Source organism: Sardina pilchardus, chromosome 6 (assembly GCF_963854185.1).
Source record: "Sardina pilchardus chromosome 6, fSarPil1.1, whole genome shotgun sequence".
Classification (NCBI taxonomy): Eukaryota; Metazoa; Chordata; class Actinopteri; order Clupeiformes; family Clupeidae; genus Sardina; species Sardina pilchardus.
This window is the reverse complement of record NC_084999.1, coordinates 34,884,568-34,912,467: the sequence shown is the minus strand read 5'-3', so window position 1 is coordinate 34,912,467 and position 27,900 is coordinate 34,884,568. Positions and strand designations below refer to the sequence as shown.

The window sequence follows — 27,900 nt, the reverse complement described above, 5'->3', positions numbered from 1 at the left end:
ATACTCTGAGCTCTCAGTGGGTGAAAAACGTTTATTTCTACGTGTCTCCATTCCCGAGAAATCCCAAGCCAAACAGTGGCTGGTTTTCATCAAAATCCCTGTTTGTCTTCTAGAATTACACCTTTGCTGAAGAAAAGTACACTTAATTCAACTGATGTGAAGAACTACAGACCTGTCTCCCTTCTTCCTTTCTTGTCAAAGGTTTTGGAGAAAGTGGTCTTTAAGCAAATGTGCGACTTCCTCTATCAGAATAACCTACTAGACCCTATGCAGTCTGGTTTCAAGAGTGGTCATTCTACTGAAACTGCTCTTCTATCTGTGACTGAAGCATTGAGAGTAGCTAAGTCCTCTGCTCAGTCATCAGTGTTAATTCTGTTAGATTTATCTGCAGCCTTTGATACGGTTAACCATGACATTCTCCTTTCTACACTATATGAACTGGGAATTTCTGGGAAAGCTCTTGACTGGTTCAAATCTTACCTTAAAGGGCGTTCTTTTAGCGTGTCTTGGCAGGGACAGACATCAAAGTCTCATGACCTCACTACAGGAGTCCCTCAAGGATCAGTATTAGGGCCCCTCCTCTTCTCTATTTACACCACTTCTTTAGGTGGGATTATTCGCTCTCATGGATTTGAATATCATTGCTATGCGGACGACACTCAACTTTTCCTATCCTTCCCACCTGAGGACTCTAGTGTTTCCCATCGGATCTCTGCATGCCTGAAGGATATTTCAATCTGGATGAAGGATCAGCACCTTCAGCTTAATCTTTCCAAAACTGAGCTCTTGGTGTTTCCAGCAAAAACAGCCATTCCCCAACAGATGAACATCCAGCTTGATTCATCCTCATTGACTCCAACTAGATCGGCACGTAACTTGGGTGTCATAATTGATGACCAACTTACTTTCTCTGAGCATGTTGCCTCAATTGCAAAGTCATGTCGGTATACCCTGTACAACATTAGGAAGATCAGACCTTATCTGACACAAGATTCCACTCAGCTTCTTGTACAGGCAATGGTTATCTCCAAGCTGGACTACTGTAATTCCCTGTTAGCTGGCCTACCTGCTTGCGTATTAAGACCACTACAGTTGATTCAGAATGCTGCAGCACGACTGGTCTTCAATCAGCCAAAGAGGACACATGTAACCCCTCTCCTAGTTACTCTCCACTGGCTCCCTATAGTAGCCAGAATTAAATTTAAATCTCTCACTCTGGCCTATAGGACACTGACTGGATCTGCTCCTAGCTACTTCAGTTCTTTGATGAAGATGTACATTCCCAACCGCCCATTGCGATCTTCTGAGGAGCGTCTGTTATGTCGACAAACCATACATGCTAGGTCAATCTGTAGATCCTATTCTTCAGTGGTTCCGTGTTGGTGGAATGAGTTGCCCAGTGCTCTCCGTTCAAGCAACAGTTTTGGATCTTTTAAGAGGGGTCTTAAGGCATATTTGTTTAATATGCACTTAGTCTTTTGAGTGTTTGTTATGTGTTATGGTTTGTATAATAGTTTTGTTTTGTTATAATTTGTCCATTGTTAAAATGTTACATTTATTCTGCTATTGTCCTTAAATTTAGCCATACCTTGCTATAGTTATTGTTATTAGATAATTAACTGAGTGACTTATTTGATTGCTTTTGTCATTTCATTGTTTTATTTCTCATTAGATTAGTGCTTAAATGATTGTTGTATTGATAATATTGCTATTCTCCCTTTTTTGTAATTGTTCACTGTTATTTAATTTGTATTGCTATTTATTTGTATGTCGCTTTGGACAAAGGCGTCTGCTAAATAACCATAGCCATAGCCATAGCCATAGCCATAGCCATAGCCATAGCCATAGAAACGGAGATATAAGCCGCTCTAAGACAGATGTACATTTCCGCAATGTTCACTGACTTTTTACGGAGGGGGCTTTTTTTTATTATGCTGTCTGAATTCATATGTCCGTATCTACCACCGGAACCTTTCCTGCTGCCGATCTATGTTGCCGCCACAGCTGCTATGTGTATGCAATCGCGGAAACTTGCACTTGTCAGTGATGATCAAAGATTCGAGAAGAGAGCTCTGTTCTAGAATCTTTGGTGATCATCAAGGGAAGTGTTACCCTACGTGTATTTAAAGCGCCCTATGTCAATGAACAGTTCTATCTCTCTAACACGCTGCAGGTAATGCAGCAAGGCTACCTCTTCCATAGCCTAGGCTAGCCTACTCCCGGGGTGGTTCTCATATTCTCTCCTCGATCTTCGATGCTCGGTCCCTGATCTACTAACTAACACTGGATAGACTATCCCATTGTTGAGACTGCCACCTTGTGACGAACCCACAAAATTACTAAATGACCTTGTATTGACTTGACGTGCCTGATTCGATTCACAATTCATGCGGCAATATCAATCAAATGCTGCGTTGTTATATAATGTCCAGATAAAATGTCCGGATTTCGATCGTCATCTACTTTAGTTCTCTTCATGATATACTTCCAAAAATCACACATAAGGTGAGTTAGAGTGTGTAGTTTCGTAATTTAAAAAAAAAGCGAAAAACGCAATATTGCGTTATTGGCACTCTTCGCATGGGAGCTAAAAACGCAATATTACGTTGTTGGCACTCAATGAGTTAATGTAGAGCATTGTCCCACCTTCCAACACTACACATAGCCAGGTTATCTGCATGTAAAGGCTAACCTGCAAAGTGTACAGTAACTTACAAAATGAACAGATTCTGTCTTTAGTACAACTTGTATTTAATAATCAAATTGTTGCATTACATCAGGCATAGCAAAAACATGTGTCTCACACAGTTGGTGCGTGGGACTAGAGAGCCATTTGTGCCATTGACTTCGATGCTGACTGCAGGTGTTCTGCTAATATTTTCAGCTGTCGATACATGAATCACGGTACTCCTCTGCTCTCACACCCCTCTCTTATCTGCCCACCACTTCTAGTCTGGTTTACAGACGGTTCAGAACTCAGCAGTTGGACTAAGGTCTAAAGTCTAAATGTAGGGAACACATCACCACAGTTCTGGCCAATCTTCACTGGTTGCCAGTGGGTTGTAGGAAAATAAACTGTCAACTAGGGGTGAGCGATCATTTGCAGTTAGACCACCGACCATTTGCAGTTAGACCACCTCCCTTATAACATCAAATCTGCACCATCAGTGACTGTTTTTAAATCTAGTTTAAAGACCCTTTTTTATACAATTGCCTTCCTTAAAGGGACACTTCACCGATGGTGGTCATGCATCATTCCCTCAGTTTGCCTTGAGATGGGAGAAATGCGGATTTCAATGAAACCCATGAATAGGACTTCCTGCTTTCAATGATGTAAAATTATGATTTTTACATCATTGAAAGCAGGAAGTCCAACATTGAAATCTGTATTTCTCCCATCTCAAGGCAAACTGAGGGAATGATGCACGACCATTCAAAAACATGACTGGTTTCCTAAAGATACAAAGCTTAATGCTAATCGGTGAAGTGTCCCTTTAATTAGTGCATGATTCCACTCATGTCTCTGCTGATTTATTATCATTATTATCATTCTTGTTTGTTTTGGGTACTGTACTATATTATTTTTCCTTTTTTTTCTTATATTGAGTTAAAGAAACCCTATGCAACTTTTTCATGGTCATAAAATCGATTAGAAATCGTTGATTTGCTTGACTGACCAGTTTTATCGAAAACAGTCATATTTCCTCCCGCCCCCAGTGTCCCTATCCGCTATTGCAACCTTGCAGTTTGTGCAGGAAGCGATCGCTCCTTGTTTACATCTGGAAGTCTGAGACGCGTAAGGAACAAGAAGAACAACGCTTGCAATTTATTTATATATATACAGCCTACAGTATAAATATACATGCTAAAGCTATAGGGGAAGCTCTGCAGAGAAATATGCAAGCATAAAACGAGCGAAAACGAAAAGCTAAACCGGAGATGAAATCGCCAATCCTGCATAGTTTCTCTTTAAGTTTTGATCCTTTATTATGATATTTTATTAGATTATTATTATTTTAATAGATTATTATTATTATTATTATTATTGTTATTATTATTATTAGGGCCCGAGCACCAAAGAGTCAAGGCCCTATTGTTTCTGTAAGGATTATTATTATAGTTGGTTGTATGTATCCTGCCACCCTTTGCCTTTTTTTTTATAAACTCACTTGTCTGAGGTAATGGATGAGTACTTTTTGGTAAAATCACTGTATAATCAGCCATTTCACAATGTTTTAAATCCATCTGTGATTCTCAAATGTAATTAATATGTCTGTCTTCTCTAAATATGTTTGCATGTGCTTTTTGCTTTCTCTAACCAGATGTATCCCAACTTGCATATTACGGATGTGGAGGAGTCTTCTATTCCAGTCACAATTCCATTCTGGTGCCAGAAAGGCTTGGGTCACTGCCAGACTCGTTCCATCATTGTCATTCCTTATCACTGTCGAGGTATGTTTAAAGTTATATCAGTGGGGTATCCTACGAAGCAAGTTAGACATATCTAGGCTATCTAGACATATTGAGGCTGCACAAAGCCTTAACTCTTAACTAAGTTAAGTGATCCTATAGCAGGTATGTAGCCTGGAAAACCAGCGCCAACTGCTGGACGGCAAAATGTTTTGCCTGCATTTGGGTCTGGCCTCGGACCACTGTACATTTTGAAAACACTGCCCTGAATCTGGCAGATGGCAACTAAACCAATCACAACGCAGAGATGTGTTTTGAATCAACGCGGGCGAGGCAGAGGGCTCTGGGGCGGGGTTTTGAGGGAGCGTTGGCCTATAGGCACAGACACGGTTTGAAAGACAACGGGTTGTGCTCATCAACAATGTTCCGTTGTATCCATTCATCGAGGCCAGACTAAATTAGACATCCAATCCATTTAAGCTGGTGTATCAGGCTAGCAGGTATGTGATAAATTTGTCAAACTAGGCTTTCAGCTCAGATCTGTGCGCGTTCTCGTGGTTGAGGTGACTTTGACCAATCGGGAAATGTGGAGATGCACAAGACCGCCTAGGTTAAAAAATTATTACTTCCGCATTTATGAGCGGTAGCAAAATCTAGAGTGGACTTTTTTAGTGTCTAACCTGTAACATCAAAAAAACGATGGTCATCAGATATTGTATGGTATGCACGTCCATAGTAGTGACATATTTGCACGCGCAACATAGTTAAAAGCGCCTTCGAGATTCAAAGGGTGTTTCTCAAAGTCAAGAGCGCATCCTTGAAAGAATGCTTTCTTTCGAGTCGGGTGCTAGAGAGAGTTCCGACAACTGTGCAGCTGCACTTTCCTCTAAATAAACTTTTTTGAGTAGCCTACAGTATTTCCACATTCGACTTGATCTTCACATATCACAATCCGTAGTTTATAATTATGTTAGTGTCAATGGAAAGTTATACCGGTAATTGACAACGGCAACGGTAAATTAAACTTGTACAAAGTTCGCATTGGGCTAAGTTCAGAGATAAATTAATGACAAAAGTCTATCACAACGGCAACGGTAATGTTAAACTTGTACTTATTCATGCACATTGACATAGGCCATGCATTTATCATGAATATGCACAATAACTTGATATAAATGCCTGAGCAAATATACAATGGCATTAACAAAACACTTGAGAAATCGTATTTAGGCTACACTAACACGCACTGCTTCATTGCATCCACTTTCCATCTCCCTCTCCCTCTTTTTTTTTTTTTAAATCACACCGTTAGAAAATTTCTAATCGTCCATACGCAAAGAATTGTGGGTTATTTCTTCATGCCGAGGATCCATCGATGCATCCTCCAAAATTCTCAGAAATTCTCAGAACGAAGGACTCAGTACTTGCTAGAATTTGAAAAGCATCCTCGACTTTGGAACAGTGCTTGACAAGATTTGATGACGTAACGTCCTTGAAAAAGTGGCTTGGAAGGACCAATTCTTGACTTTGAGAAACACCCAAGATGTTTGCAGAGGCGGAGCTGCACTTGATAGAAGTATGACAGATTCTCATACGTGAGATAACTTCGTTTTTCAAGATAATTGATTGGTCAGTAGTCAGTAGGATTAGTCAGAGGGCGGTGATTTTTCACGATTTGAGCTATAACTTGCTCCCGACCAGGTTTGGTTGTGAGCATAAGATACCATGGTGATACAGCGACACTAAAACAAATCCACTTTTGTATGACAGCATACCTTGGCTTTGAGCGCAACATACCTCGCTAACCCACTAATCGAGCTTCGTAGGATACCCCACCGGTCATTCAATATATTTCTGAATACACTAACCTATCAAGGCCATGTCACAGTAGTAAGAATAGTGTCAGGTAACACCTGACCAAATTTGTACAAGTCAACTGGCATATTAGTTTAAAGCAACAGGGAGGGGTTTTGGTCAAAACCTATTAAAATTCAAAATAAGATCTCCTTATTGTCTAGTAAGTAAGTAAGTAAGTAAGTTTAATTTGTATAGCAGGGTAGAGTGGGGGAAAACGCCCCCCTTAAGGAAAATACTGTGAAAACAAAAGCTATATGTGTTCCGAATTATTATCATGGTTATAAGTGGCAATGACATTATTATAAATCAACTATGAAAACTGCCTAGACTTTATATTTCTTTAGATTTTTAACGAAAATAAAATGTCTACAAAAGGGGCGTTTTACCCCAGCAGTGGGGCAAAATGCCCCCCATGGGTGGGGTAAAATGCCCCCTCCTAAAAAAACTATTTGCTTCATACATTAATAGCCAAATCAACAGACAAGCTGTTAAGCAACGAATGAATTGTAAGATACTATTATTTAATTCATAGATTAGGCTTACCAGCAGCCAAGTTACACCTTACCTAACCTAACATAGCCTACACTCCTTAACTGAACACGGAAAATTACGACATTTTACTATGAAATCAGTCTTCCTTCAACTACGTCGCGAGCGTAAACTTCACAGTGGATATATGTGTGTCCCCGTAGTCAATGGGATGCAGAGCAACAGTAAAAATATAACTTGACTGCATCTAGTGATTATTATGGGAGAAACAGGCGGGGAGCGTTTTACCTCAGGGGGCGTTTTCCCCCACTCTACCCCACATTTCATACCAAAGTGCTTCACAGGTAAAAAGACACAGATTAAAGACAATTCAAACATAAACAGCAGCTTAAACCTGCAGAAAACAACCAAAACAACAGAGAAAGACATAGACAACATAGACAAGGATACATGTGGCATCAACATCCATTTGTTACACAGTAACTCAATGACTGTTGAAAGCTAGTCTGGATAAATAGGTTCTAAGAAGAGATTTAAAACAGTGACAGATGATGCTGATTTAAGATCATGTTGTAGATTGTTCCAGAGGCGTGGTGCATGGATGCTGAAAGCACGGTCACCAGGGGGTCAAGGCAGTGTAGATTAGCTTCGGCAAGTTAGCAAGCGCCATTTTCAAGTATGGCGCCTCATGGAGCATTTAGAACCAGCTCCGTGCACGAAAATCCGTGTTGGGCACGAGCTCTCATGTGCGTACATGTTGGTGGACGGGTACCTACAGCCAATCATTACTCCGTGCGACACTCCACTGGACTCAGGTGTGCGTTCCCGAGCAACTTTTTCTGCTTGTTGTTACGCGGCAAGCAAGTTATGTGCATTATCGCCACCCTCTGAACTGGAGGATGACTCCTTTTACAGAATGTCCAATAGAAATCAATGTAGGTCCATGCGTCATTTCCAGCTTTGGAACTTTGCGCTTGGTCAGAGCCGACTGGTGCTGGATCGGAGCTCCAGTGTTCCGCCGAGGGTGCTCAGCGCTGTGAACGCTGAGCTACATAGACTTCATACTGAAAATTGTCGCCGTCAGCGCAAAAAAACGCGATTTGTGGACACAGAGCCCAAAGGTTGAATTTTTACTTGTTTTTTTTTAATTAAGGCATTAAGATCAATTGTCAAAAGATGATTTTATGTTCCTCTTTTTAGTCAACTTTAGCATGGGGTCAAATACTTAGTCTCCCCACTGTATCGTTGGAAAGCTTAGTTTATGGCCGTTCATATGAGCACAATAACTTAATTTTATAAAGATGTATCAAGATGAATTAATACTTAAAGGAACACTCCACCGTTTTTTTTCTCCATATTTTTTCATATTAAACTACGTTATTCCCTTAACTAAGACAAGTTGATACATACCTCTCACCTTTCAGTGCGTGCACTCAAAGGCTCTGGCTAGGGGTGCAACGGATCATCATTGATCCGTGATCCGTTCAATCCATTGCATCTAGCTCTGGCGCGCGGCGCTACTTTGATAGCACTTAGCTAGCCCAGTTCATTTACTCGGATCCAAACAGAGATGAAGTTAGAAGCAACGAAAAGCCTTCACATTTTCCCTATTAAAATATAGTTATACGAGTAGTTACACAACCAAGTATGGTGAGACAAAATAAAACGTGGTGCTTTTCTAAACAAGTTAAGGATAACTACTGTATTACTGCGCCGAGGCGAAGCGCTCCCAAGTGTTATTGCGCCTTATTCCACTGCTCGGTTGAGTTCCCCATTGTCCTGCGTTCTATAAGGGTGTGCATTAACTTTAGATATACGCACGGCTATGAAGTAGTTCCAGTTTGTTGGCCGTATCACACTTGAATATTAATTCGCCAAACTCGTTGTGAAGTTTAAATGCACTGTCACGTTAAATACAAGCTGTAAAATACAGACGTTCAGATCATAGTAACATTTAGCATATGACGGAGGTGGCTTTTAGCTAGTTGAGTGGCAGTAGGCTAAGAAAAATAGCAATCTTTCAAAGTTATCGTTCATCAGAATCCTGGGATATGCCAGCTTGACAACGGGAGATTAGAACTAACGACTGGCTTTTGGCCATAGCAACCATCCATTTAGAACTAGTAACGGCAGTTTGAGAAATTGGTTGAAAAGTAGTTCTACAAGCAATACAGTTCTAGCGATTAGCGAAACGAACACAACGCAAGTGGCAACAGCTTCGCGTCGGGCCGTATTACCGTCTAGAACGTGCATTAACTTTGAATAACCGCACGGCGTGTCGTCCATTATCCCGTACATACAGTAGTTATCCTTCTTACTCGCTTAGAAAAGCACCACGTTTTATTTTGTCTCACCATACTTGGTCGTGTAACTATTCGTGTAACTGTATTTTAATAGGGAAAACGTGGAGGTGTTTTGTCGCTTCTAACTACTCGGGGACAGCTGCTTGGGTTAATGACAGTTTGAATATATGAGTCCAAGCCTCAGTCAGCTGCACAGCTCAGGCCCTGAGTACGCGTCCGGGGGGACCATAGAAGTGGCTCCCCTCATCAGGCAAGGAGGAGTCAGTGATAGGAAGGGTGGAGTTAATAGTTTTGTAATCTGTGATGGCCTGGATGCCTTGCCACATGTGTTGGCAGTCAGAGTTGTTCTTGAAGTGATCCTCAATCCTTAGTGTGTGGTTGTGCTTGGCATTTTTGATGCCCCTTTTCAGAGTAGCCCTGCATGAGCTATAGGCTTCACCTGATCTGAATGCGATGTCTTGTGCCTTCAGTAGAAGTCTGACCTCACTGTTTATCCATGGCTTCTGATTAGGGAAAGTGGTAATCCGTTTGAGGGTGGTGACACTGTTGATGTTTGAGTTGATAAAGTCCAGAATGGTCGAGGCATATGAGTCAATGTCCGTGTGGGAGTCATGGGTGGGTGGCCTGGAGTTGCGAACACTCTCCAGTCAGTGTTTTCGAAACGCTGCTGAAGTGCCAAGTCAGTTGAGATCCCTCTGGCCACACTTTCACTGTCCTTACTGTTGGTACATTACATTACTCATTACATTTGGTGAGTGCTGTGAATACTTGGGCAGTTGAAACAATGAAAGGTGATCTGATTGTCTTAGATGTGGGAGGGGAGCAGTTTTATGCATCAGCCATATTTGTGTAGACTTGGTCTAAAATTGTTTCCCCTCTTGTAGGGCATGACACATACAGTATACACATGTACTTGCGTGCCCACACACACACACACACACAGACAGACACTATTGTTAGTTATGTGTTCACAGGTTTACCCATATGTCTATTTTCTTAGCATTTCATACACAGGACAACTCAATGTGCTTTACTACGGAAGCCCTGAACCGCAAGTGAAGGATTTTTTTTTTGAGATGTTATCTTGTTATTTCAAGATCATATCTCGTTATTTCAAGATAATATCTAATTATTTTGAGATAATACACATATGTAAAAAAAAAATAATAATAATAACTTAAAAATGTCTTCAGATATTATCTCATAGATAATATCTCGTTATTTCGAGATCACACTGTAAAAAAAAAATATGTTTTAGTTTTTTACTTTCAGATATTATCTCGTTATTTCGAGATACTAAGTCGTTATTTCGAGATAATATCTCGTTATTTCGAGATAACAGTAACATCTCGAAATAGCGACTTAGTATCTCAAAAAGCAGACTGTCCGATTGAGAAGTGTTGTAAAATATGCACGCTAAAGCTGTAGGGGAACCTCTGCAGCGAAACCTGCAAGCTTAAAACGAGCAAAAGCGAAAAGCGGAAGCGAAACCGGCGAAGAAATCGCCAAACCTGCATAGTTTCCCTTTAAAGTCAATGAAAATAAAATAAATGTTAAATGTGATTGTGGGTGTACACACAGGCATCCTTGAAAATTCTGTGAAACGAAGAACTTCATTCTATAATTTGAAGAATGCTTGACTGTGACTTGAACAATGCTTCCTTCATTGACTTTGAGAAACAACCAGTATCACATTGCTTTTCTTAAAGTTACTGGCATCTTCTGTGAAAAAAAAAAAATCTGTAGTTAATAGGGCTGGGCACGTTAACGCATTAATATCATGTTATTATAAGGCTCTTCACAATGCAAGTAGAACGCCCCATTGACTTGAATGGGATTTCCCAACGTTCTACCGGTTATTATTTCTTGATAGAGGACCTCTGAAAAAAATAATGACCGCTGTCAATGGCAACGGAGTGTGTGCTTCTAATTCAGGTCTTTCATATCACTCCGCGTTGAAATTTAGTTGAAAGTGAGACAGCTGGTAAGAGGTTACCTAGCAACCTCTCAAACAGTCAAGTTCTATCTGCATGGCGAACTATTTATTTTGTTAGCAGAAGCCACGAAACGGTAGCTAAGTCATTGCTAAAGACACACTGATGTAAGTTTCTTCTCGTTTTGGCAAGTAGCCGTATAATAAGCGGGATAATGTATAGAACGCAGGTCATTATCGGGAAAATAAGGACCTTCAGTGCGAAACAAGACCGGTTCGCCCTGTCGGTCCTTATTTTCCCGATAATGACCAGCGTTCTATACATTATCCCTTACTTAACTCATCAATCAATTAACGCCGATTATTATTTCATCGCGCATTTACACAGTTTTTATTATTTATTTTATACCGTAAAAGTCTGTTGCTCACAGGCTGGTCACAGGCGTCTCATCACGCATTGAAATTCCTAGCCTACATTCACAAAATCAGGAGATGTGCAACAGAAGTGAGAGAAGCCCATAGACCTAAAAGAAATGGTCAAACAGACTCCGTTGTTCTCAATGGAAGGGGGCTGAAACTAAATTCCATTTACTTTCCGTCGTACTGCGCAGACTCGTACTCACTTCGTGACGTTAGCCATCCTGCACATTGCTGTAACTCGTCTGATAGATCGAAAACCTCTGAAATTGTTAACGTTCGTTTTTAATATTATTATTATGTTTACTTGCCTCTAGGTAGTGCTTTACCCTATCAAACAGTAGGCTACCGTAGGCTACACGCATTTTCACTGATCTTGTGAATGACTTTCCGTCATGGTTTTTGTGCAGGCTCACTCAGCTTCTTATCCAATCATTACGGGGAATCTCCCCTCGAACGTTAGCTTCCCTACAACCGACATGCTAAAATACTTCTTTACGGGAAACCAACGTAATATACGGGGAAGAAGTGAATTAATTTTGCCTTCGATACCCTATATAGAATACACAGAAGCTATAAGGGAGACAAAGGGCACATGTTACATGAAGTTATGGGATCTCAAAAAAATCTGAAATCTATGGCCGTCCAAGGGAGTTAGCAGAGTGTTGATCACCAGCTCATTTTGTGTTTCTACTTCCGGGAATATGCCTGCCCCCTTGGAGAAGCCACTGGCTGCAGCAGTGCAAGAGCAAGTCACATGTTCATGGTGCACGTTGTCATATGCACGCCTAATGTTTATGTTTTGCGCTGGTTTTGCGGCTACTTTGTTCAAGTGGCATTGATAAGTTAAACAGTCGTTTTTCCTACACCGTAACGTTGTTGTATGGAAAGAAAACATTAGCCTTGAGTATTTAATATTCAGTTGTAAACAAAGACATCTTCCTATGTAGCCCAAGCTGTAAATGGACTGAAGTTCGCTCTAAATATCTAATTTTATCGATTATGCTAACCGTTAGCATTTCCATGGGATTTCTCATAGACATTAGCCATAAGCTAACGCATTAGTTTCTATTCTGTAACTTGGAATGGTGACTGCACTCTAACAAAACATTGAAGGAAATAACTGAAATGTAGGCTACTCTGTTGTTCTGCTTAGTTTTACAGTAAAAGTTTGAAAAGAATTTCAGCATCAGAGTTTCCCTTGGGAAATTGGTTAGCCATATCCATCTATTCTAATGTAGCTGGTTAGACTTCAATGCATTGGTTGATTTGGTTAAAAAGTCACAGGTTGGTAATTGATTATAATAGTAATGTTGCTACTCAGAAATAATAAGCTGTAAAGTAACTCAGACTTTTAAAAAACATTTTTTTAAAGGATATCGACTAATTATCGTTATTGTCAAAATCACAAAAAAATTTGAGATATTATTTTTTGCCAATATCACCCACCCCTATAGGCCTAAATAAAAAAATATTTTGACATTATACCAGGCTAGGCTTATTACAACAAGTATTATGGAAATATCTGACTACACGCACTGTAGGTTTTACCAAAAAAGTGTGTGTACAATAAACTTTAAATTTTTATTTGTTTTGATTACATTGTGTAAGTTGAGATTTACACCAAATCATTTATTTAACTGCTACTGTATAAACAAAATGCTGATGTTAAATGTTTGCAGGAAAAAGTGCTATGGCACTTGCGTTCATATGGCAAAAACAATATAGGTGAAAAAGTGAAAAATAATAGAAAAAAAATAAGTGGTGTGTTGATTGTGATACAAAAGATAAGGGATGAATCAAACTTCTCTTTTCTTGAGAGAATATCAGTGGAAACCATATTCATTGCTGTAACTGTTTAGGGAAAAAAAATCTTGCTCCTGTTTGCTCTCTCTATCTGACCTGTTACCACCTTTTGCTACCCTTTCTCCACAACAGGGGGTGAATATGTGAGTGAGGCACTACTTGTTCCTGACCGCTGCCGCTTTCTGCACCAGGAGCAGATAGACATGTGCAAGAGCTACATGCACTGGCACAATGTTGCTAAGGAGGTGAGCTGTATTCATAGTGCACAGTGCTCAAGCCATACACATTCTTTAATACTGTGTATTTAAAGCCATTTTCACAGAATATTCATCACATTTATTGTTAACATTTTGATAATTCATTCAGATATTTTCCTGTATTTCAGTGGTTTCAATTGACTGAACTATTTCATCGAGTTACATGGCATGAGTATTTATTTATAGTCTGAATCTCAATTTTAAGTGTGCTTCAGAAGTCCGGGTGTGTCTAAGGGCTCGTTTAGATGACACTGTTTTTCTTGCAACCGGTCAATGTATGTTATCTGTTATGCCTTGCTTTCACACAACGTCTGCATTTTAGGAGGCAGTAACCGATTTTCTGAAACCGCCGGTTAACTTTTGCCGTGTAATTGTAAACAGAGCCAGCAATTTTATGATGCCATAGGCCTGCCCCCAACTCAGCCACCGCACTCCTACCTGACACTCTGCTTGTCAGAAAAAACCAAACCATTTCTTTGTCATATTAGAATGTTTTTTTTTTTAAATATGATTTATGATTTATGTGCACGCTGTATTGTGGCAAAGTTAGAAGAACACTGTTAGCTTAACTTATTTAGCTTACTACTACCTATGACTAACGCATGTTACCTTGCTCTATACCAGACCTAATGGAAAAGGTAAAAGCATGCCTACATATACATACTGTACAACCAGTCATTTCTTCACAGAAAATCTAGATGCCTTGTCTTGCGATACAGGAATTTCAATTTACCAGCACACTTGGATAATATTTTGTCGGCAATAGAGGTACGGGTTAATGATCGCTCTAATGTTAGCCCCAGGTATGTGACACTTTTCTGAGACACTATATCAGTGCCATTACATGTGACCTTAAGTGCATTTGTTCTAGACAACTTCCTTTTTGTTCCAAATAAAATGGACTCGGTTTTACCCAGATGAATTGAAAGTCTGTTGTCTATGAGCCACTTACTAACACTCTCTTATTCATTACCTAGAGTCTTCTCAATCTCACTGACATCACTCCCAGAGACCAGTAATGCAGAGTCGTCAGCATATAAAAGCGGCTTACATTTCACTGCAGCTGCATGTCATTGATATAGATAAACCCGGTGGTTTCGTGTAAACTTAAGTTGAATCCATTTCTACTACTGTGACAGTGGAAAAAATTAAATATACACAGACACTGTGTTTTAAAAATGTATGCTAATTGCACCCCTCTGCATTTGTTATGTCACAGGGTGTGAATAGTTCAGCGGTGTGGCTTTGGTTATTTGTACCGGGGTTGCTACTAGACATTCTGAATAATGTACGCTATTTGCATGCCTGGCACAATTAGCAGTGCATACTATTTGTACCCTGGCGTTTAAAGTAATGTGAGCTATTTACACCATGGTGCACTAGCTAATTTTTAGTGGGCTTGCTGCTAAAAAAATCAGGCCCAATCCGGTGTATCCTGCCCAGTGTTGGGAGTAACGCGTTACAAAATAACGCATTACTGTAATTCCACTACTTTTAGCGGTAGGCTAACGAGCAAGTAACTAAGTATTTTTTTTAAATCAGGTAACGCAATTACAATTACTGAAATTTAAATGAGTTCGTTACTCGTGCAGAGTGACATTGCTTCCTGTCATGCGTATGCATTGCGCGCGCGATTGAGAGAGAGAGTGAGTGAGTGAGAGCGTTCGAGAGATCTCCTGCTCTTTACAGTTTGTCGACTTTTGTTGTTTAATCGTCGCTGACAAGTTTTTATTTCGTATGTGTTCTAACCGAGGGTCGTTATTGAAGTGGAGTTTGTAACGACAAGGCTACCCTGACTCAAGCTTATAATGTCAGACATCCTGCTACAAAATGCACTTAAACAAATTGCCTACCTCAAAGAGGACATTCGCAAACTGTCCGGTGAACTCCGAAGGAAAGAGTCCCAGCTCTCCAGCTTCTCTGAGAAACTCCGGAATAAGGAAACCAGGCTGTCCAGCTTCACAGACCTGGCAACGGAGCAATCCAAGGAAATATCCAATCTCAGCGCGGCCATCCAGGACACCATCCTCTGGGATCCCTCCTGCCCTCAGCCGGCCTCCTCCTCCACACGCTGTGGTCGGAGGTTGTGGTCCGCAACCGAAATGGACGCCATGGCCAATACGCTCGCCCACCTTGTCTGAACTTGGTTAACAGATATTCCATCTTCACGGACTGATGGTCGTTCCAGGCGGGAAGACAGCGCTCAGCACCCTCCAAAAGCGCGAACCTCATCTATCCGCCGTCAGCTTCTGAGGGTTGCGGTTGACCGGCGTTCTGGTGGCCTCCCCTGTGAGCCTACGGCTGCTGCTGTGATCTGCCCACAAAATCCCGGCCTCACGTCTCCTCTGGAGCAGTCTGCCCCTGTAGTTGGACACCGGCCGTCCAGCCCGTGTGCCACGGGGCAGTCGGGGAGGGGGAGTGAAGAGCAGCAGCATCAATCTGTGCTAGGCCGTTGGCCTGCCTCGTCTCAGCTGAACCCGTCTCCACCTCCACCTTCGACAATCATCGTGGGTGACTCGATCATCCGAAACGTCTCCATCTACAATGCCCGCACTGTGTTTTTTCCTGGTGCCACGGTGGCTGGCATTATTGACAGAGTCCAGGACATTGCGTTGTCCTTCCCGTCGGCCGAATCCCTCATTTTGCACGTTGGGACTAATGACGTTGGCAAAAGGGAGTCGGAAGTACTGAAGAGTGACTTTACTCGTCTATTCGGTTTGCTAAAAAACCTTCATTACAAGGTTAGTATCTCGGGCCCTATCCCCACGGCTGGTCGTGGCAATGAGCGTTTTTCCAGACTGCTAGGTTTAAACACCTGGCTCCAGTCTTCTTGCTTCGCTCACAATGTACATTTTATTGACAATTTTAACCTTTTCTGGCAGCGCATCGAACTTTTTGCGAGGGATGGACTTCATTTAAACTTCGAAGGGGCTCATACCCTGTCCTCCAACTTTGCGTTTTGTGTCCACCATCACGTTAGCCGCACTAGCATGCTCCAGCGCCAGCACACTCAAACTGATCAAACAACTGATTCGGCCTCAGGTGTGTCACAACTATGATGTTCCCGTGATTCGGGTCCCTGTGATAATAGTTCCACGCACTTGTACAGACGCCGGGGGCTTGGATCGCCCTCTGTTGATAAACCTCGTGGTTGCATCCTTTCCAATTTAATTGCAATTGTTCCTCAGCCAACTCCCACTAATGGGCCTTATGCATCTGTTAGCTCTACTCCTCTCCTTACCCCATTGAGTTTTAAAAAGCGCAAGGGTCTTGGTATTATTCATTTGAATATTAGAAGCTTAGTTAAAAACTTTGACTATCTAACTATTCTAGTGGAGCAGACTACTCCAGATATTCTTGTGTTGGGTGAAACCTGGCTTGGGAAAAATATTGCCAACTCGGACGTGTCTCTCCATAATTATAACTTTTATAGAATTGATCGGTTAAGTAAAGGTGGTGGGGTTGGTATATATGTGAAATCTTGTCTCTCAGTGTCCATTTTAAATGCTGTTTCAATTCCTAAGTGTTTTGAATTTTTAGCTCTTAAAGTAAACTGGGGTTCAGACCCATTGACTGTGGTCGGAATCTACCGTCCTCCTTCAGCTGACTCACATGCTACTAACACCTTAGTGAACATGATCGCTAAATTCTCTGTTGGTGAATTACTTGTTTTAGGGGACCTAAACCTGAATTGGCTGAGTGATGCCTCTATGCAGTTTAAAAATTTCATGAGCAGTCTAAATTTATCTCAGTTGATTACTGAGCCAACTAGACCGAACCTCAATGACTACTCCAAATCCACACTCCTGGACCTAATTTTCACCAATAAGCCTGATAAATTTCCTATTAGTGGTGTTTTTGAGCTGGGAGTCAGCGATCACTGTCCCATTGTCTGTGTTAGAGATGTGCGGGTAAAAAAGTCTGCATCCCATGTGGTCTCCAAGAGGAACTTTCGAAATTTTGATGCAGAGCGGTTTCTGGAGGATATAAGAGATGTTGACTGGAGTTTCATTGGCCAGTGTGGCAACGCGGAGGTAGCTCTTGACTCCTTTGCCACTACTTTTAATTACTTTGTTGATAAGCATGCACCATTTAAGAAGGCTAGGATTAAAGACAGGGTCGTGCCTTGGGTGACGCAAGAGCTATCCTCTCTCTTGAATGAGAGGAATAGTGCGTGGTCCCGAGCCAGGAGCTCTGGTGACCCCCAACACTGGCTGTCTTTTAGACAACTCAGAAATAGATGTACTACAGCTGTTAGGAAAGCTAAATCTGAATATTTTTTAAATCTAGTCACCAACTCTTATTCAAATCCTGCCAAGTTCTGGGGTGCAATTAACTTGACTAAAAGTCGGCCCTCTAGTGCTCTCCCCATCAGTATCAAAGTAAATGGCTGTGTGATCTCAGATCCGGGTGATATTAGACACGCTTTTAATAAACACTTCTCGGAAGCTGGTCAATTATTTGATAAGCTGTTTCCTGGTCCCCCTCCCGCAGAGGTCCCTGCTGTTAGCCCTCCCCCTGATCGTGTCACCCATTTCACCTTTCAGCCTTTTATGTCCACTGAGGTCCTCAGAATTTTACTGTCCATAGATCCTAAGTCATCTACTGGTGAGGATCACTTAGACTCTTTCTTTATAAAACTAGCTGCGCCGGCAATTAGTGAGCCATTGTCATATATTTTTAATCTCTCCATCTCTTCTGGCGTATTCCCGCTTGTCTGGAAATCTGCCCGTGTCATTCCATTGCACAAAGGAGGTGATAGGGATAATCTAGATAATTATCGTCCAATATCTACACTTCCGTGCCTGGCCAAAGTACTTGAGACCTTAGTCAACTCCCAATTAAAGTGTTTCCTGTCAGACCATTCAATTCTTAGTCCTCACCAATCCGGTTTCAGGCCTAACCATAGTACCATCACTGCCATCACCCTGGTAACCAATGACATAATGTCTGCCCTGGATAAAAGGAAGCACTGTGCTGCCCTCTTTGTCGACCTCTCAAAGGCTTTTGACACAGTCGATCACCAGCTACTTCTGAAAAGGCTGTCTGATATTGGTTTGGACACGGATGCCTGTGCGTGGTTTCATGGCTACCTATCTTCTAGGCGTCAATGTGTGAAATCACCACTTGGGAATTCAGAATTCCTCTCCATTGAGAAAGGTGTCCCTCAAGGCTCTGTTTTAGGTCCTGTACTTTTCACTATTTATATAAACGAACTAGTCTCTTCCCTAACTGGTTGCCATGCCCACCTATATGCAGATGACACCATAGTTTACTGTACTGCAGATACCCCTCAGGCTGCAGTTGACAACTTACAGCTTTCTTTTAACTTACTACAGGACACTCTCTCTGATCTTAAATTGGTTCTTAACTCTCAAAAGACCAAATTTATGTTATTCTCAAGAGCTAAAGTGGCTGATTTTAGGAAACATCATATTTTAACTGTGGATGGCTCTCTTATAGAGAGAGTCTCTGAGTATAAATATCTAGGACTTTGGATTGATGAGAAGCTCTCTTTTAAGTCCCACATTAGCTGCCTTGCCTCCAAGCTCCGTCAGAAGTTGGGATTTTTATACAGAAACAAGTCCAGCTTTCCCATGATCAGTAGGAAGAGAGTTGTTGAGGCTGTATTTTTATCAGTTATAGACTATGGTGATGTCATCTATAGGCATGCAACAGCATCTATTTTAAAGCAATTAGACTCTGTCTATCATTCTGCCCTTAGATTTATCACTGGGGATAACTATAATACACACCACTGCACTCTTTACAGTAAGGTTGGCTGGCCCTCTCTTTCTTCGAGGCGCAGTTTCCATTGGCACTTGTTTGTTTTTAAAGCTATTAATGGTAAACTACCACCCTATATCTCCTCCTTATTGCAATGGATCTTACCAAACTAGATCTAACAACTGGCTCACTCTCAGGGTCCCTAGTGTTCACTCAGAGCTTGGCAAAGCTGCTTTTCTTTTCGATGCCCCTAGCACCTGGAACGCTCTGCAACAAATTTTAAAGCTAGAGCTATTGCCTTCTGCTAATGTATTTAAGCAATTAGTGTCACATCTCTGCTCATCAACTTGTAACTGTTTTTAGTTTTTTAGTTTATTACTTCTTTTACTTCTTTTATTTGTTTTATATATTTGTTTTATTCATTTTATATATATATATATATATATTTGAAATGATATATTTTAAAAAATTAAATGTGTTTATATGTCCCTTCTATTGTTTTATTTTTTTTTATTATTAATGCACAACCTTTTCTTGTAAACTCGTCGTCATTGTAAATGAGGGAAACCTCAATGCCCTACGAGTATAAATAAAGGTTTGAAATGAAATGAAAAATACTCGCGTTACTCTCTTTTGTGAAAATCGAACACTTGCAGACAAGAAGACAACTCACTTCTGACCTGACGTCGCAGGGTGGCACACACACCAATCGAATCAATCAATGAGCATTAAACCACATCATGGCCGACAGTGCAGATAAGATGAGCTTTCTCTCCTGGAAGTATGGACATTAATTTTCGCTCGTCGAAATCAAAGGCAGAAACGTAGTGGTGAGTTGTAAAATAGCCTATGTGCAGGTGCAAAGACCCCACATCTAAGAGTTCAATCTACCTAAATCATAGAAGCAAGACACTTATCTTTTCTATGACGCCAGAAATATCCTCTTTACCTTGTTCGTTTTTTTAACATTAATTTTATTTAATGAAAACATGTCAGTGAACTATGCGTGACTTTCCCCGTTAAAACCGAATGAAACCTAATTACATTCACGTACCTCTTAAAGTGACAGTCACTCAATGAGACCTACACACCACTCCTGTAGGCTAATGTCATTAAAGACAAGTGTAATCAACATGAAGTGGCCTATTCAAATTACTGATTATTTTTAGCTATAAGTAATTATGCAGATGCTAAATGAACTGTTAACAAAATATATATAGTTTATGATTATGAATTCAAAATATGAAATAGAAACAAGATGAACCATTTTCTGTGGGTTGAGCAGACTAGGATTGCCACTGCTGTGAATGATCTGTGATTTTTTTGGTCACTATAACCGTATGTTATCGATGACATGCATCCTCTGTCAACTGTTGAATCAGTGACCCACTAGGTCTAAAAAAATATGTTTATTGTGTTTGACGACCCACTAGGTCTAAACAAATATGTTTATTGTGTTTGACTGTTCAGTACTGTTCGTATTTACATCTAAAGCGCAGACATAAAAGTAACTTAAAAGTTACTTTTCTTAGTAACTAATTACTTTTGATATACAGTAACTGGGCAAGTAATTCAATTACTTTCAAAAGAAGTAGCTAGTAACTGTAACTGAATACTAATTTTCAGTAACTTGCCCAATTCTGATCCTGCCAGATATTTTCGGGTGGCTGCCGGTTGCCGTTTTTCCGGTATTCTCGTTTTTCTCCGTTTTTCGGTCCCATTGATATGAATAGGGGACTGTTCAGGCATTGACAACACTGCCCCCTGGTGAGCAAGACCACTCTTGCAGCTCCTCCGCGGAGACATTTCTAGTTGCAATCAGAACTTTCGTGTGCCTTCTCTGCAGAGATGTTGGTAAACGTGCGCACTAACACTTCTACTTGAACCTGTGTCTCCCACGTTCACAACCGTGTCACTAACCATTACGCTATCTGCTTCCACGAACAGGACTAAAGTGAGTTTGCAAGCAGACCTATAGTATGCCTGAGCGTCACAATCACGAAATGTCTCTTAACTTAACAATCTGACGGTTGTATGTGTTCACTGAACATTGATTTTCAGAATTCTTCACTTTCTGATGACAAAAAAACATTGTTTTTGTGGACGCAAGCAATGTGTTTTTGTTATATTGTTACATTGTTATACATGCACTTTGAAAAGTATCACAAGCCTACCACATAATTGTGCGACTATGTTTGATGACACAAAATTAGCAAGTATTTCTTCCTTATTGCAGAAACTTTTTTTTTTTTTTTCTGCCGATCCGTGATTCCTTGATCAGTTGCTCAGGAAATTAGCAGATAAGTGAAGGAGGCACCGAGCATAATTAGACTCCGCAGATCTGCAGACCAGCAGTCTCCTTGTAGCCTAGTTTGAGTAACGCTGACGTGGTGACATGACAAAAAAAAATATTTAAGATCCATCCAATCTGAATTTAAGCCAAGTAACTACTTTTTAAGGACTTATTTTAGGAAAAGTGATTTTAAGACTTTTTAAGGTCCCACGGCCACCCTGCAGGCATATACTGTATGCTTCTCAATAGAGCGAGTCCAGAGCAAATTCCTTCCAAGTTATGGGAGCATGGCAAAATCGGGCTGGCTTCTAGGCATAGCTAATGCCTTGAGACATAGACAGCGATTTATGTTTGTGTCAGTGGGTGCATAGTCAAATAAATGTGTGCATTTCAGCAAATGAAAGGAAGTGAAAAGCAGTAAAGTATCGTTCAGCTCAGGACGGCGCCATTTCTCCCAAACCATAAATAAAACAGATATGATTGGAGATGAAAAGTTTAACTGATATATCACTAAACTGCAAGAAAGTAAGAATCAATGCCACCTGCTAGTCTAGTAGGTAAAATAAATACATGAATCAGGACACTAGGCTTTCGATGTTACATACTGTATGCAAAGCTGAAATAAAGTCCACACAGTAAAAACAGCTAATTAACCATCAACACCTACTGTAGGCCCACAGTGCTACCAAAATTAGAATTGGGTTTGTATTGACTCGCCATGGCCGTTAGTTCTTCAGGAGTGTCTCTGTGTGCTGTGTGCAGCAGTGTGCTTGATGAAATCATCAGCGATGATGTGCAGGTTCTGATGTCATGCCACGTCTTTGTGGCAGTTCATTATGGATCTGATTTAGTCATGCTTACCCAAATGTGGACCTCATTATGTTTCATCATTATGTTTGTGTTTACACTTTACACGTGATTTACGCACAAATGGGAGAATTTGCCCCTATGGCTGTACCGGGGAGTCAGTTAAGAGTTATGTGTATGCATGAGCACCAATCTAGAATTCTACTTGCTACTGGAGTCAAGCAACACGCTGTAGATGATTTCTGCCTTAGCGGATATGGCTAAATCCTTCATGGTCTTTTTCTTTTCTCAGACATGCGCAGAAGATCGTTTGGAGCTTCATAGTTATGGGATGCTGATTCCATGCGGCAATCATTTCAGGGGGGTGGAATTTGTTTGCTGCCCAGGCAGAGCAGGTCTCAGTGGACAAGAGCGAGGAAATGGGGATGGTGTGTTTAAACGCATAGGCCTGACCCATACCAGCCACAGGTGAGTGATCTTTATGTCTTGTTTGAAACCTTGTCACTTCTGAGGTGATGAGGTTTATTAGTAACTAGATGTACCGCATCACTTACAGTACAAGAGAACAGAAGTGCAGAACAAATCAACAGTGCTTGACAGCCACAAAGTTAGGATTGAGAATAAAAATAGAAAAAAAACTTATGAAAAGTTGGAAATGAAAATCAATAGCAACAGCAATGCCAAAATCAGTGACAAGCTAGAGAGGTGGAAGAACAAGCATCATTTAGAAACTTAGGAAGCATAGTGGAAACTACTAGCCTAGAAATCTAGACACACCCTAGCGGCCAAAAATATTTTTGCCTAGCGGGATGGTCTAGGGTTGCACCGTTGAGGCCAAGCCTGCGCTAGGCTCCAGGCCAGCCTAGCCGATCAGAACGCTCTATCTGTATACGGAGTCCTTGAGCCCGCCTTAGCTCACCTTCGGCTTCCGATAACGCCAGGGGGCTGGACCATGCGTCCTCGTTCGACGAGTTGGGTTTGAGACCGTGTTGCACAACCATAGAGAAAAACAAAAGATGGATGAGGCTAAGGAAGCGCGCTCGTTTGAATCGGCTTGGGAAGAGTTAGACTTGGGCTTTTCTTTGAAGGTTGAGCAGAAAGAAGCAGTCAAGTCATTCGTTTTAAAGAAGGATGTATTTGCCGTTTTGCCGACCGGCTACGATTGGTCACAAATGCTGGCCTATTACGTGCAGAGGCAGTTTGAAAGACAACTGTTCATCCCACCCATAGGCTTCAGCTCTGTGAATGGTCCGACCCCAGACTATACATTTCTGTGTAGTTTGGCTTGCCAGGCTAGGAATCTACAGGAGGGCTGGAGCAAGATGGAAAAGTATGCATAGGAAAAGTAAATGTCAAATCAGTGCTTCTGTACGGCACAGAGACATGGAAAACAACAGTGATGCTAGACAGAAAAATAAAAAGTTTCATTAAACAAAACAAAATCAATAATGAAGAGCTATGTGAGCACACAAATCAAGTGCCACCAAAGATGGAGATGCGGAAGAGGAAATTGAACTGGAAGCATTGTGTGAGTCTGGGTATACTATATGTGTGTGTTTGTTTGTTTCTGTGTGCATGTATGCTCTTCAGTGAGTGTGTGTGCACATGCTCATGCATGTGTTTGTGTGTGTTAGTATGTGCGAGTTTGTGATTCTGTGTGTATGTGTGTGTGTGTAGTTAGTTTGCAATGTTTTGCCTTGGAAATTAATTTCACACAATGGATGAAGTGGGAGATTAAGTTGCCACTATGATTTTAGGGGAAAGTCCCATCACACATACTAGTCATGCAGACAACCAACCATACTCTTATCCCAAGTGGTACATAATAATAATTGAATGTGTAAGTGCATTGTCATATGTACACCGCTCAAATGAATTATGTCCTCTCAGTTTAAATATACACATAGTGATTTAATGATGTGCCCCTATGGTGGTTATGTACCTCATGGAAGGCTTCCAAGTTGAACCTACTTGGAATTAGCACTACCACCATACTGTAGCTGTAGGTAGCACCTTGTTTGAGTAGATGGAAAAGGGATATTTATATGTATTTCAAATGTAACTAAGCCTGTATTCCTTTATATTTTCCCCTTACCATCATTCTCAGCCCAACAAGCATTCATGAAAATGAAAAAGAAGAGAATGAAGAGTCTGATGATGGTCAGAAAGAACTATGGAAGGAAGAGGAAGAGGCAGATACTGTTGAAGAAAATGTGGTTACAATTTCCAAAGAGACCATTGAAGATGAATACTCTGTTTCTGGTCCCAGTCAGGCCTCTGACTTCCTTGACAACTTTTACCCTGACAAGGGTTCTCAAGTCAGTGTCACACCACTTCCCCAAACACAAGAAAGTGTGGGTAAGTATTGCAGCTCAACTGACATTCACTCACACTCTAATTAGTCCAACATTCCATTTATTCACTAGTCCATCTTGCTTAATTATTAATGTTCTGAAGCAAACATGAGGTTGTGGTTGAGGTTGTGCTGTGTATTTCTTAGCATTGACTGAACTAAGAACATTTTGTTATTGTTTCCCAAGAGACACAGACGTCCATCGGCAATGGATTGCCAAAATAAAGTGTGATGTTGTACCGTATTTTGACATTTAGTCGAGATAGCACATCAATCGCTCTCTTACCTGCGTTATAATAAAGGCCAATCCCATTTCTAATTCCTACCCCTACCCCTTCCCTTACACCTTTCCCCTTGCCCCTTGAAGCGGAGCAACAAGTGGTAGGGGTTGAAAGTCAACCCCTACGAATTGGGACACCCCTTCAACAATCACATACGTCATCAGTACTCTCCGGCAGCTTTTACATAAGCATACACAACACGAGGAGCATTCGGTAGAAATCCAAGATGCCGTCTGCAGCCTGCAGCTGCGGTGGTGTTTATTGCGTGGGCAATTGGAATGACACGCACACCATTTGATAGAACACAACCTGAGCTGTGTTCAACAATTGTGTTCAACAATTCACGGACGCTCGCAATTCGTTCACAACTCCAGGCATCAACCGATCCCTCAAGTCACAAATAACTTTGCACTACTCGTAGTAATAGCGATTTTTTCGTGAGCATTTTATGGAGAAAATGACCATTACACATTGGAACAACGTTAAACTTAAGACAATACAATGGTTATCAAATATTTTAGACGATCAATAATGGGGGAAACTTACATTTGTGACTTCTTTGGACACGGAAGTAGCCATATTTTTGTGATTCGCAAGGCATTCTGGGAAATCGCTCATACCCCTCCGTTTGGAGTGTGCCTCTGAAAAATCTCTGTTTGGAGGGGTATATAGCCCTACCACTTACCCCTACCCCTCTGTCTTAATGGAAACTGGTACATCCCTACCCCTACACGTGAACACGCAAAACGGAGGGGTAGAGGAAAGGGGTAGAGCGAAGGGGTGTAATGGGATTAAGTCCCTTCAGGACGAAGCAAAACCCCTTCACTGCGCATCAGAGTTCTGTTCATCCTGTCAGGACTTATTTTCCGATAATTCCTTACGTATATAATAGTAATAGAATATTTTTTGTGGAGAGATGTTGTTGTTGATGATATTATAAACCATATAGGCAAATAGTCTGTCAGTTTGGGGTTGAACCTCTAATAAGTAACCAAGGCTAGACATTTACTATGCACTGGAATAAAATGCATCTGAAAGACAACAGTAGGCCTATGTCATTTTAATGTAAACCTTGTGATCCTCAATGTAGAAAACCATGGGCTCAGCTGTGGCTCACTGGGTTCATGAATTAATTGCAGCTCTAATGATTTGGGTTGTGTGAATCATTCCTTAGTTGGATTGAAATCCTTAACAGCATTGTATTTACAGTATATTTCAAGGTTTTTTAAGGTATACAGCACTTTTCTGTAGGTTGACAAAATGTACTGTAGTTACCATCTGTTTTCAAGTATTGAAGTGTATTTAAGTGATTGAGTTTGTGTGGTCAGATATGGCAGGACATATCTGATATGGTCAGATACAGTATGTCCTGCCAAATATTGCATATATTGCAATGAGCCAGCTTTAGTGCTTAGTAAATGTGTTTAGTTCACTTGATAACATTTACATCTCTCTTTTATGTGTTGTATTTATGCCAACAAATGTTGCATAAAATATTCTTGAAAATTGATTCTTGAAATGTCAAGCACAGTTAGAGTGGCTTAAAAATGACCAAAGTATGTGGGGTATTTATTTTCTTATTTCTTATTCTTATTTAGCACCTACTGTGCAATCAGTGGATGGAGTAGATGTTTACTTTGAGGTGCCTGGAGATGACAGTGAACATGCCAATTTTCTCTCTGCCAAAATGGCTCTGGAGGAGCGGCGTATGAAGAGTATAAATGAGGTGATTCAAGAGCTAGACTTGTAATTACTGCATGCATGATCTTATATTATCTTATATTTTTATGCACAGACAATCCTGAATTTCTCCTGAAACAATAGACCTCTGAAGTTCACCTACAAAAAAACTATCATCTTTGCCTCTAAGGAAATCCGGTATCTTGAGATTTTATATGGGAAAATAACATTGAGATTTTGAATCAACGCACCTGTTAATCTCTCGTGGGGAGGAAGAAGTCAGAAATGCAGACGTTTTGCTCTACACACTTTAGTCCTCTGCCTTCTAGTGGATACGGTGATCTTTGGCATGTTAAGAAGGCACACTTTGAACTTTGCTACCCCAGAGCTTGCTATGCAACTTGCCATAGGTCGTTAACTTCAATTAACATCAGGATCTCCTTATATGGGCAAAGATGGCAGCCTTGGTTCCTTTTTGTAGGTGAACTTCAAAGGTCTATGGTGTATGTCTCAGTCCAAGGCTCTTTTTTGTGATTTTCCACATAATTTTGCAAAGTCAAGTTTTTGGTCAATATTTTCTATACATAGCAATACATTAAAGATTGAAGAGTTGTAAAGCAATAACAAGTGATCACCATGTGTGATCATAGGCATATGATGATCAGTGTCAATGTCTTGTTCATTCATGGCTTTACAAAATATCAACAATGTAATGTGTTGAGCCATTAGCCCAAACAATGTGAAAAAACTCAATCAAGATAATAAAGTAAAAATGACTTAGAGTGGTCTGTGGACATACAGTATCTGGCTTTCTGCCCATCCCACAGTTTGGACAGTTTTGATCAAAAAGACATTCATTCATTCATTTTAACTTTAAAAAAAATCTATGTTTTAAGCTGTCTTAATATTCAGGCAAGATCAAAATATGATTTATTTTCCAAATAAATGATGATGTAATTCACTTGACTTATTGTCTTTGACAGATAATGAAGGAGTGGGCAGATGCAGACAACCAATCCAAACACTTGCCTAAGTCTGAACGTCAAGCTTTGAATGAGGTACAGAACACAGTAGAGTACAGTAGCTGGTAGCACTTTTCAGCTCAGTAATAGTATCATGGTGAAAATATAGTATCAGACTGTAAGTAGTGTCACGATAACATATCAGGACTGTAAAATGCTGAATTGCCATTTAATTTCACAGCTGTAAAATATTGAATTTCCATTTAATTTCACAGCAATGGATTTATGAGAGCCCTAAAATGATGCTCCAAAATAGATGCTTGAA

General features: G+C 40.7%; 1 protein-coding gene across 1 annotated transcript in view; it reads left to right on the top strand.

Annotated features, from left to right (window-relative positions):
* The window catches only part of aplp1 (amyloid beta (A4) precursor-like protein 1), a 42,715-nt gene that overhangs the window by 4,426 nt on the left and 10,389 nt on the right, over positions 1–27,900 (top strand). Inside the window, exons 3-8 of the mRNA XM_062539805.1 lie at positions 4,323–4,452; positions 13,348–13,460; positions 22,592–22,767; positions 24,407–24,657; positions 26,532–26,659; positions 27,597–27,671. Coding sequence (XP_062395789.1) covers positions 4,323–4,452; positions 13,348–13,460; positions 22,592–22,767; positions 24,407–24,657; positions 26,532–26,659; positions 27,597–27,671 — 873 coding nt within the window. The remainder of the gene's footprint in view (positions 1–4,322; positions 4,453–13,347; positions 13,461–22,591; positions 22,768–24,406; positions 24,658–26,531; positions 26,660–27,596; positions 27,672–27,900) is intronic.